This window comes from Bubalus kerabau, chromosome 4 (assembly GCF_029407905.1).
Source record: "Bubalus kerabau isolate K-KA32 ecotype Philippines breed swamp buffalo chromosome 4, PCC_UOA_SB_1v2, whole genome shotgun sequence".
Lineage (NCBI taxonomy): Eukaryota > Metazoa > Chordata > Mammalia > Artiodactyla > Bovidae > Bubalus > Bubalus kerabau.
Genome location: NC_073627.1, coordinates 109,798,239 through 109,810,886, shown reverse-complemented (window position 1 = coordinate 109,810,886; position 12,648 = coordinate 109,798,239). Strand labels below are relative to the sequence as shown.

The following is a 12,648-nucleotide window of genomic DNA, read 5'->3' as shown; positions in this document are numbered from 1 at the left end:
GATGCTTCTTTCCCCCAGCTCTGCCTTTTCACTCAGAAGTTCTGCCCACTTCTTGGAATCTAGGTTCCAAATGAGCTCCACAATTCATGACTTCTGTGATACTGGTCAAGTTTTTTAAGCCACTTTTATTCCTCAGTGACTTCATCAGGCTGTTATGAGGATTAAATGAGAACATGTATGTAAAGTTCTGGGTATGTAGCTTGGCACACTCTAAGTATTTAAAAAAGTATTTTTATTATTGATTCCTTTTGTCCTCTAGCATCTTCTCCCCTATTTACAAACATGCTCAGAAAAGTCCTGTTCTATAAATAATTTAAAAGCAACATAGCTTTAGATGCGTCCTATTTCTCTGGATGTACCTACCAATTCTGTAGACATTTTGCCTTTTAACCTATTCCAAGAGATGTATCTGTATGACACTCAATGGAAGAGATGACTGTGTGCAACTTGCAACTTCGGATGAAAGATGTCATGATAAAACTCACTCTAGCAGGAAGAAGCCAACGGAATCTCTCCATGCTAGCAGGAATGTTAGTCTCACTGATGACACCAAGACATGTAAACATGAAGAAATAAATGCAAAAGGGAAGACTTTCAACATAGTTAAAGGCTAAATGATAAATTCAACCCCCTCCACCTATTCAGGATATGACTGAGCAAGTCTCACAACCTTCTGCAATTTAGTCTAAAAAATGGTTATTTAAATAGTATCTTTTCCTTTTATACCTCACAAATTATCACAGAGATGACTGAGATTCTCTTATAAGATATTCAGTCAGATATTAATTCAAATATTTAAATACATTATTTAGTTTAGCAACTTTTATATTACTTATATATTACATTTCATTGCCATATTCTGAGTACGTGAAATGTCCTATATTTTAAGTATATAGAATACCTGCGCTTTGCATATTTTTTCCTGAAATATTCAGTAGCTTCTGCAAGACTAAATGTTGGCCCAAGGTGTGCTTTTTGGTGAAGCAGGGTTTCTTGAATCATACCTTCAAAAATAAGGCTCTTCATAAAAGGTTGTTTTTTTTTTAAAAAAACACTTGACTTGAGTAACATTCTTTCTTTGAATAATATCCAAAATGGCTGCAAGGAGGGGGCAATCATGTACTTCCCTTTCAAGATGTGCTACTGTGCCTGGGCCAGGAATGCTTCCTAAGGGCAACAGTTGTTGGTTAAAATTCAGCTCCCACCCACATATACATGAAGACTTAGTGTTCTAGATTAAAAGAGATTTAAGAAACTTAAAAACCAAATGCAACACATGGTTCTGGGACAAAACTTGGCTTTAACAAAGCAGATGTAAACAACATTTGGGGGACACTCAGAAAATTTTAAATATAGATGAGATTTTAGATGACATTAGAGAATTACTGATTTTTGTTAGGTATGATCATGTAGTTATACAGGAATACATCTTTATTTTAAAGAGATGTAGTCAGAAATATTTAAGCCTTCATGCTGTAATTTACCTTAAAAGTCTTTAGGGGAAAAAAGCAAAATGGAAAAACAGAGTAATGAATATATGGTATCCATTTATTATTATCCTTCCTACCCTACATTTTATACATGTTCAAAAATGTTTTAATTCACCCTTATACACATATCCCACTCCACTAGGACTTCTAAACTGTCCATGCTCATTCACTACAGTTGTGTCCGACTCTTGTGATCCCATGAACTGTAGCCTGCCAGGCTCCTCTGTCCATGGGATTCTCTAGGCAAGAATACTAGAGTGGGTTGCCATGCCCTCCTTCAGGGGATCTTCCGACCCAGGGATCGAACCAGCATCTCCTCAGTCTCCTGCACTGCAGACAGATTCTTTACCACTGGCCCACCAGGGAAGCCCTTCTAAACCATAAATTTCTATAAATACAAGAAAAAGTGAAATAATTCTAAGCAGGTTAGTAAGAGAAAGTCAACACTATAGGAAAGGGAGAAGGTAGGACTTATGCTAAGAAGTCCTCTGTCTGCCAATGTGACCTTGAGCAAACTGCCTCTCAGGGCTTTGATCTGTCTATTTGTAAAATGATGGGAATGATCTAAATGACTTTGAGGGTCTGCTTCAACTTTAAAATCCAGGGTCCTTCCATGTCAGATAAGCATCAATATTCAACCATTTCACTGTGGTGAGGAGTGCAGGGGACCAAGAGACCAAATGGGTATAAGACCCCATTGTGCCCCTTCCTTGTCATATCACCTGAGGCAACATGATGCTTAATTTTACATATCAGCTTGCTTGTGTCACAGAGAGCCCAGATGTTCAGTTAAATGTTACTCTGAGTATGTCTGTGAAGGGTTTCTGGATGAGATTAACAGTAGACTGAGTGAAGCAGACTGCCCTCCCCAGCATGGCTGGGCCTCACCCACCCTACCAAAGGCATAGACAAAACAAAAAGCCTAAGGAAGGGAGAGTCCACTTTCCACCTGACACACTGGTGCCACTCTGCTTTCAGACATGGACTCAGACTGGAACTTACACCATCAGCTCTGTTGCTTCTTAGGTCTGCAGACTCAGATCAGACCTATATCATCCACTCTCCTGGAAAGATCTTGGCACTTCATAGCCTCCATAATCACATAAGCCAATTCATTAAAATAAATCTCTTTCTAGATCTTCCTGGACTTACAAGTTACATTCTGACTAACCCATTGTAAACTGAAAATATCATAAGTCAAAAATGCATTTAATACACCTAACATCGTGGCTTAGCCTAACCTATCATAAGAATGCTGAGAACACCTTGGTAGTCTACAGTTGTACAAAATCATCTATCCTGAAGCCTGTTTTATAGTAAAGTGCTGAATATCTCATTTAATTTATAAAATACTGGACTGAAAGAGAACAACAGAATGGGCGCAAAGTGAAAGTGAAGCTCACTCAGTCGTGTCTGACTCTTTGCCACTCCATGGACTGTATAGAATTCTCCAGGCCAGAATACTGGAGTGGGTAGCCTTTCCCTTCTCCAGAGGATCTTCCCAACCCAGGGATAAAACCCAGGTGTCCCACACTGCAGGCAGATACTTTACCAGCTGAGCCACAAGGGAAGCCCAAGAATACTAGAGTGGGTAGCCTGTCCCTTCTCCAGCAGATCTTCCTGACCCAGGAATCAAACAAGGGTCTCCTGCATTGCAGGCAGATTCTTTACCAACTGAGCTAAATGGGTACAGAGCAGTTGTAAATGTACTGGTTGTTTACCCTTGTGATCGGGTAGGAGCTGCACTTGCTGCCCAGCATCACGAGAGAGAATTATACAGCATTGTTAGCCGAGGAAAAGATCAAAATTTGAAATTCCAGTGAAACAAGGTTTCTACTGAATGCATATTGCTTTTACACTATAAAGTGCAAAGTCAAAAAATCTTTAAATCAAACCATCGTTAAGTTGGAGACAATCTATATGTCCTATTGGTTCTGCGTCTCTGGAAAACCCTGACTACTACAGGCACCTCACTAGACTTTTCTGAGCCATTCCCTCTCTGCCTTTCTTATCTGACATCATGGGGTCACTGTAAGACCATGATATAAGAGGAAAGAAACCATAAAAATTAAGGCATATTCCGAGCCACATACCTCCATTGGCAACATTGAACTTCACTCCAAACTCTCCCCCTGGTCCTCCAGGGCAGTGGCTGGCTGTCAGGATGATTCCACCAGCTGCCTTGATCTTTCTGATAATGCAGGACACAGCAGGTGTCGACAAGATGCCATTCTGTCCAATGATCAGTCGACCAATCTAGATTAGCCAAAAAAAAAAAAAAAAATCAATCTGGTTACATGGGATTGAAGTACATTTCTATGAGAAAGCGTTCCAGGCTCTGTTAGTACATACTGGTCACTTGGCAAAAAGAACTGAGTGGGCTTCAGGTGGGAAGAGATGTGTGGGGGCACGGGGAGGCACCTCTCTGGCCCAATATCTCCAAGACCATATGGGACACCCATGTCTCGTAGTCAGTTATTAACCTGTAAGGGAGATATGCCTCATTGCTTTTCAGCAGTTTAAAACACCTGATTCTGATGACCAAAGGGTTAGGTTGACTCATACAAGAAGTTCTTAGTTTGTTATTGGTTCAGAAACTGCACCTGTACATTCTGGAAATTACAAGAAATAAAAACAGAGCACTTCTCTGCTTCACCTTCCTTCCCTGCCTCAGCACAAGCTCACACAGGAGGGACCTGACTTGCTACAGCCTTGTTGTCAGCAAGTGTATTTTAACTGCACTTGGAAGCCCCAGTTTCCTGAGGGCAGAAGTCCTATTCTGGCCACTAAGTGATACCATGTGCTGGGGACACTGGGGAAACCCAGCCATGCTAGGCAGTGATCTGGAGGTCATCCATCTGTGTGGCCAGACTCTCTGTAGCCATGAAATTGAGTTTTAAAAAAGAAAGAAAGCAGCATAGCCCTGTAGAGCATTACTCTGCGTGCTTTGTTTTCAAATAGGACCCAGTGTCATCCAATGCAGTGGTTCTCAAATGTTGCTACCAATTAGAATCATTAATGAGAACTGGAAGATTCTTAGTATTAAGAGTGCCTCAGGATCAGGCATGGCAGGGGAGGAGCCTGAGCTCCACAGGCGTTTCCAACATCCAGTCAAGTTTGGTGATCAAACCCTCTCCTTACTCAAAAAACCAGTGGCATGGGCATCACTTGGGAGAAATGCCAAACCTCAAGGCCCACCCCACACTTAGCAAGATCCCTACCCTTCCACATAATTCACCTGTCCTTTAAAGTCTGAGAAGTACTGGCATAGCCTTGAAGCCAAGACCAGCTCTTATGTCCAGCACAACTGCAAAGTTACCCTGGCACCAATAATAGCATTGCTGGAAGTAGGTCATTGACCAAATACGACAATGAGGAAAGATATAGGAAAAAAAATTTCTTAAAGATCAAACACAAGAGCTCCAAAAACAAAGCAGTTTTTGGGATAATTTAGTATGGAAAGACACTCAGCTACAACATCTCCAGAGTATATATTCTCAAGTGGATGAGGTAGATTATAAACAAATAAACCTAGTAGTAGTGGTAATAGTAATAGTAGTATTAATAGTAATTACTAGTTGGATAAATACCAGAAAAAAAATTAGTGGGATCTGTGATAATAATGGGGTGTTAATTTTAATAATAGCATAACACTTATAGTAATAATAGCTAACAGAGCTTAGATTTTACTCTAGGTATTCCAGGAATCCATGGAAGGGTTTTAAGCACTAGAAGTGACCTTATCAGTTATAAAGATCACGGGCTGAGCAATCCAAAAGATCTTATTAAAAAGCAAGTCATATCATATTAGCAAAGCATTCCAACGACTGTCCTCATGTCCCACCAACCCCAGGTAAAGTCAAAGTCTTCAGTCCACCAGGCCCTCGGTGATCTGACCCCATCACCTGCCACTCTCCACTCCCCTTCCTCTCTCTGCTCCAATGACACTGGCTGGTCTCCTGTTCCTCACACACAGCAAGCATGCTTTGTGCTTGCTCTTTCCTCTGCTTAGGACACCCTTACCCAAGTATCCATATGCCTGCCTCCTCCTGTCTTTTGGTTACTATTCAATGTCAACTAATCAAAGACAGAACCCATGACAGTCCTATATAGCACAGCACACATAAGTCCCTAATTTCCTTGTTGTCCTCTATTTTCCTTACCTTGTTTAGTCCTTTGGGCTACACACATTACCCTTTAATATTTTCCATCTTATTTATTTCCTCACTACATGTAAGTTTCACTGCTATACTCTTGAGACTCTGGAACAAATCTAGCATATAGTAAGTATGCAATAAATATATTTAACAGAATTAATAGAAAAAATAAATGATGAATAGGTTTTCTATTAATTAATTCTATTCATTAATAAAAAATGAATAGAGTTAACGAATAGAAAAAAATGAATGAATGATGAGTGAGTGGCTGCGATGTTAAAAAAATGCATTAGAGAGTGAGAAGTAGAAGAGAAAAAGGAGAAAGATCAGATGGAAGGCTATCATGGCAGAGCTGAGTGTGGACCCTGTCTTAGACTAGACTAGAAGCAGTAGAAATGAAGAGAAGTGATTCTATCTGAAAGTAACTTTGGAAGGAGAATGAACAGAACATGTGGGTAGAATGAAATACGGAATGGAGACACTATGGTAGCTAGCCTTCAAGATGGCCCCCAACAATCCATGCCTCTGGCATTCATGCCTCGGTGCAGTCCCCTCCCACAGTGAAGAAGGAAGATCTGGGAACACTGCAAAAGTGAAGGTGTGTGACTTCCCAATAAATGACACTGCCACTTCTGCCTTGCTGTCTTGGATTGCTCACTCTGGGAAACAGCGGCCACCATGTCACTGGGACATTCAAGGAGGCCCTGTGCAGCCACCTGGACCGAGAGCACCTTAGTTCTCCCACCAACAGCCAGCATCACTTTCCAGCTGTGTTGAAGTGTGCAGGTGAGCCATCTTGCACCGGACCGTCTAGACCCTACCGACATGCAGCTATGACTGAGTCAAAACAACCTGCCTCCTCACCCATAGAAACTGTGAGCAATAATAAATATCCGTTGTTATTTTAAGCCTGTAAGTTTTGTCATAATTTCTTACACAGAAATAAATAAAACAGGGACAGTGAGGAAAGAAGTCAACTCCCAGCTTCTACCTTTTATAATCTGATGAACGATGGTACCATTTATTAAGATGGGAAAGATATAGGACAAAAATTACATTCATTTTTTCCGGAGCCATGATAAATCATGTTCCAGGCGCTTTTGTTATATTTTATTTCATCATTCAACTCATTTTGAGTATTACCATGAAACAAGCAATGTTGAAGACCTTGCATATGCAGCAATGCAACTATTCTGGAGGAGTAAGCCTATATATTCCAAAGCCTGAAAAATATTTGTAACTTAAATTCATTATTTTCTCTCTCTCCCATTTTTTCAGAATTATTCTTATAGAAATAATTCTCAAAGGGGGGAAAGTTATATGTGTGTACACATTTCCTACAGTGGGATCTAGATATTAGAGGTGAAAATTTTTTAACAATTCCTATAAATGTATAATAATGAAGAACCTGTCAAAGTGTGATGTCTGAACTTACGGAATATTCTTCAGCCATCTAAAAGGGTAATCATGAAGATCGACCAGTTGGGCAGACTGGGTGAACAGTCCACAGAGTTATGCTCCTCTTCCATAGGCAGAGCTGTTGCTGGGCAACAGATGCCCAGCCAAGGGCTACATTCTCCAGACCCACCCTTGTAGCTACGTGTGGCCGTGTGACCAATTTTCAAAATGAGGGAAAAACTAGTGTGAGAAAGAACAGAAGTAATGCGTGTTTGTTCTGGCTAGAGACATTTGTTCTGGCTAACATGTTAAGAGATGTTAATATACCTTTCTCCTCACTGTTTATTTCCCCTTTCAAAAGCTCAACACAGGTGACCATGCAGCTCTAGGAGATGCCAGCACTAGAAGATGGAAAGTACCTGAGTCCCTACCTCTTCATTGGATGGACAAGAGTCTTTGCCCACCAGCAACATCCACATTGGACTATTATGTGAGTGAGATAAAAATTTCTATTGTTTTAAGGCAATAAAAGTTGCCTAAATTTCAAGTTTATTTGCTGTAACAACTTACATTTTCTTAGGCAGTAGAGAAGGAACACAGACAATAATTTAATGCTAAGTCAAAAATGCAGAAATCTAAATAACTTTTAAACTATCACAAAAATGTACAATTATGTACACTTTGGGGCTAGCGCTTAGAAAAATAATAAATAAATATGCACAGAAATAAAAATGTATAGTTTGTTAAATAGCAAAGATTATAAACATATCTTTATCTTATTAAATTTGAATTTTTTAAAAGATAACATCTAATCTGTTTAAAGTGAAAAAATACACTTGAATAAAATTTCAACCTAAAACATTTTAGTTATCAGTGGAAATTTTACCTGTGTAGATCTACTCATTAACCCACCAGTATGCCCCCCAAAATATAGCAATGCTGGACACTGATGATAACTCTAGTTGAGAGAATTCTAAAAGGAAACAAGTGCTGGAGGAGACGGAGGAGAATAAGTGATGAGGCTTCTAAGATAAGACAAGGAAAATCATGAAGATATTTGTGTACCACAGGAGTGCTCACCAAAAGGGGACCTCAGCAGAAGAGGATTTAAATAATCAAGGGGCTAAGATGACCTGCTCCATCAGTACCAGTTAGCCTCTTTCCCCAGTGACTCCTGTCATTGTCCAATGGGCTTGTGAACACAGTGGCCAATGATGGCAGGGACAGAGGTCAAGCGTGGGCTCACCACATGGACCTCTAAACACTGAGGCCAACATGGCTGCATCTACCACTGAGGACTCCATCTGCCCCCAGCAGAGACCAGCCCTCAGTCCAGTCTCCACCTGTGTTCATATCACCTTCTCTGTGTGTCTGTGTTCTCCTCTGTGAATTCCCCGCCTCCCAATTCAGTTCAGTTCAGGTCAGTCACTCAGTCATGTCCAACTCTTTGCTACCACATGGACTGCAGTACACCAGGCTTCCCTGTCCATCACCAACTCCCGGAGCTTGCTCAAACTCATGTCCATTGAGTCGGTGATGCCATCCAACGATATCATCCTCAGTCATCCTCTTCTCCTCCTGCCTTCAATCTTTCCCATCATCAGGGTCTTTTCAAAGGAGTCAGCTCTTCTCATCAGGTGGCCAAAGTATTGGAGTTTCAGCTTCAGCATCAGTCCTTCCAATAAATATTCAGGACTGATTTCCTTTAGGATTGACTGCTTGGATCTCCTTGCAGTCCAAGGGACTCTCAAAAGTCTTCTCCAATACCATAGTTCAAAAGCATCAATTCTTTGGCACTCAGCTTTCTTTATAGTCCAACTCTCACATCCATACATGACTATGGAAAAACCGTAGCTTTGACTACATGGATCTTTGTGGGCAAGGTACTGTCTCTGCTTTTTAACATGCTGTCTAGGTTTGTCATAGCTTTTCTTCCAAGGAGCAAGCATCTTTTAATTTCATGGCTGCAGTCACTATCTGCAGTGATTTTGGAGCCCAAGAAAATAGTCTGCCACTGTTTCCATCATGTCCCCATCTACTTGCCACAAGGTGACAGAATTGGATGCCATGATCTTAGTTTTTTGAATGTTGAGTTTTAAGCCAGCTTTTTCACTCTCCTCTTTCACTTTCATCAGAGGCTCTTTAGTTCCTCTTTGCTTTCTGCCATAAGGGTGTGTCATTTTCATATCTGAGGTTATTGATATTTCTCCTTGATTCCAGCTTGTGCTTCATCCAGTCCAGCATTTTGCATGATGTACTCTGCATATAAGTTAAATAAGCAAGGTGACAATATACAGCCTTGATGTACTCCTTTCCCAATGTGGAACCAAGGCAAATGTCATCAGAAAAGCTATGGCTTTCAAGATCTAATAACTAGTTAAAGAAATATAACCTTTGGAAGCCCTGTTGTATAAATAAAAAGCACCCCAAAAGTTAAAAGATCTAGATTTAAGTCTTGGCTCTACCCCTGATCTAAGGCAAATCATGTAATTTCTCTGAGGCTTGGGGTCTTCATTTGCAAAGTCAAGAAGGTTCAGAGTCATGAAAAGTTACTTAAGATGGGATTACATAAACCCTTTATGAGCTTCAACATGACACAAATCATGCTATTGCCTTACCCAAATTGTCTCCCCTCCCCCATTTAAAATTTAATTTTAGACCTTAGATAATCCTTTAAACTACCACTTCCCTTTCTGAACATCTTAGAAGTACTATCCTCTGCCAATGTTGCAGACTGCTACCTTGCAAGGAAAAGATGGTCTACTTCCAATACTGGCTTTGGTTTTGTTTACAGCACTGAAGTAGGCAACATCTGACTTGTACTCACATGTGAAATCCAGTCGCAGCCTGGGGAGGTCTGAGCTGTGTCACTCTGCTGTTCCCTCACTGACCCTCCCAAAGGGGCACTGGAGGAAATCCATGCCCACACCATATGGTCTGTCTTTTCTTTGTTTGTTTTGTTATCAATTTTATTCCATTCTTCTTCAATGCTCCACGTAATGATTTCATGTTCCCATGCTGGAAGAGTTTATTTACTAAAATCCTTGTACAAGAATTGAATTCTTTAAGGGATGAAATCCATCTCAAAAAATAGCCATAACAACTATCTTAACAATTATATACTTCAACTAGAATTTGTTTTCCTGTTAAGTGATATTGCTTTATTTTGAGACTAGCCTTGACACTTAACAGGATACATTTTTCATTATTTCTTTTTTTAACACATTCAACAAGTTCCTTTAAGTGAAGGGGCACTTCAATAACATGGTTGGCTTGTCTTTCAATTTGCCAAGTTCTATTGTTAAAGTGATATTCTAGGCCTCACTTAATGGATTATTAAAAATCTTAGTGAGAATTTTGGAGGCCTTTTTTTCAGAATTCAAATACATTTCAGAGTTTCTTGTAAATTGAGGATTCTCTGAACTGTATATGATAATGTCTGTGTTTGGCTGGAAGAAGAGAAATCCCACCTAGCCCTGCACCAACCTGGGTGGGCCTTACTGCCCCTGAGAAACACGTCTTTCAGTTCCACTAGGAAAGGGGGCAAAGTAGACCCGAGTCACGGTCACTTGCACATTCACATAAAGGCACACAGACAGGGGCCCCAGGATCCACGGGGAGCCATGAGAACACTGTCATGCAGGCGCCTGCAGACACGCGTGAGGCACACACTTCCCCAGACACACAGATACACAGAGCCAGCATGAACTTGTCACCCCGTCTTAACTTCTAAATGCTTGGGAAAGAGAGGGTGTCGGCTGTACCCATGTACAATTATCATCAATCATATCCCATGATGCAGTTACTTATAATCCCTCTGAGTCTGTTCTTCTAGATGCCAATGTCTTCCACCAACTCTTAAACCTCACCTAGATTGCATCACTGTTTACTCCACCCATGAATGGGCACAGCAAGTACCTCAGGAATCAATATGCCCCTCCACATACCAAAGACCAGTGTCCTGAGAAAGAGAAAATTGTATTATATGAAGCTTTGTCCCAGCATGTCCATACTGTACACCACGTGCTATATACAACGAATTATTTAACTCTTTTATTTCTGATGGCTCCCTCTTTTCAGAATATTAACAACTACTCTTCTAAATTAGATTTAGTACGAGTTCAGTTTCTAATTAACTCAGATTAAAGTTCTAGAGAGCAGCAATATATAATTTAAACCCTGGGGCTAAAATCTCAGAGTAGATGCAGAATTTTGATTCCAAATGATTATTCCCCAGCAACATAACACTAATGAAAGCAGGATTGTTTTCATGTGTAAACTCCCGTAAATAAGATTTCCCCTTTATGATTTCCTTTTAACTTTAAATGAGTAATAAAAAAAAAAAAGAGTCCCAGAGAGAGAAAAGAAAAAGTAAGCATGACATTCTTCAGTATCCTCTGTTCACTATGTCATATCCCTGTAATTCTCAAAGTGAATCAGAGAGAGTTAAAGAGCACACTAGACAGAAACTTCCTTGATGGTTCACAGAGAGTGCTGTTCGGGACCACACAGCCTCCACCACATCCACCTACGAAGTGCATGGAAAGTCATAAACACAAAGATGCCTGTTTCTCATCTTCTTGGTTAAACAAAAAACAAAAGCCATGAAGGAAACCCAGAGTCAAACTGCCGTGGATGGCAGGGCTTCAGGCTCTTGTCCCAGCTGTCAGAGACGAGTGCCAGCCCCTGACCAGTGCTGCACACAAGTAAGCAGGAGATGGTGAAGTGGAATTTTGAGAAATAACAAACTCAAGACATGGATGTGGTTATCCAAACATCAAGGGACTTCTTCATTTGCACATGGATAATTGTGCAGTTACACACTTTGTTACGGGGAGACCAGATGGGAGCAACGGAGCTCATCCTCAGCTGCCTGTTGCCCTGGAAGTCTTGACACACACCCAGGGGCCAGAAGGAGAGATGAGCTCTCATTAGATCCAAACCAAGATGGGTTTCACATTCAATTCCCAACCTCTCTACAGGTGTAGAAAAGTCACAGGTATCTGCAAGTTTGGCCCAAGTTCTGTTCCTCAATTAGTCCACCAATTCTCAAGGTCTCGCTGAGCAGATATCAAGCTTTCCTTAAGTACAAAATGGGTGCAATGAAACTGGAGCTTACGTTCCTACTGGTAATTAGGTGCTTGGAAGCTACTGAACTCTACCTTAAGATAGCGGACATGGCTCACTGAAATTAAAAAAGGGCCTATCTGCTGCCGCTTTTCAAAGTGATCAAGCCATTGGATACCTGGATAAGAACTATTGGATCTATCCAGGTCAAGAAGGCAGGGTTGAGTGCCCTGAGATAAACTGAGATTTTGGTATTCAATGGAAAATGATGTAAAAACAGATTTGCCACCTACCGACTATACGACTTTAGAAAAGATTCTGAAATCTCTGTATTTCAGTTTTGTTACCTAAAAGATGTAGGGTGAAAGATAGCAACAAAGCCGAACTCCATCCAGTACAGTGTCTGGCACCCAATAAATCCTTGATGTATTTCCTTTGTCTTCCTTGCTGGTATCATTTCTTAATTCTTACTTATGAATTTCTAATTCACAGTAATTGAACACTTTGATGTTTTACTAACCTGCAGTCATTTTTTA

At 40.6% G+C, this 12,648-nt stretch overlaps 1 protein-coding gene across 1 annotated transcript in view; it reads right to left on the bottom strand.

Annotated features, from left to right (window-relative positions):
- PGM5 (phosphoglucomutase 5) overlaps window positions 1-12,648 on the bottom strand; it is a 208,322-nt gene that overhangs the window by 182,595 nt on the left and 13,079 nt on the right. Inside the window, exon 2 of the mRNA XM_055578264.1 lies at window positions 3,584-3,746. Coding sequence (XP_055434239.1) covers window positions 3,584-3,746 — 163 coding nt within the window. The remainder of the gene's footprint in view (window positions 1-3,583; window positions 3,747-12,648) is intronic.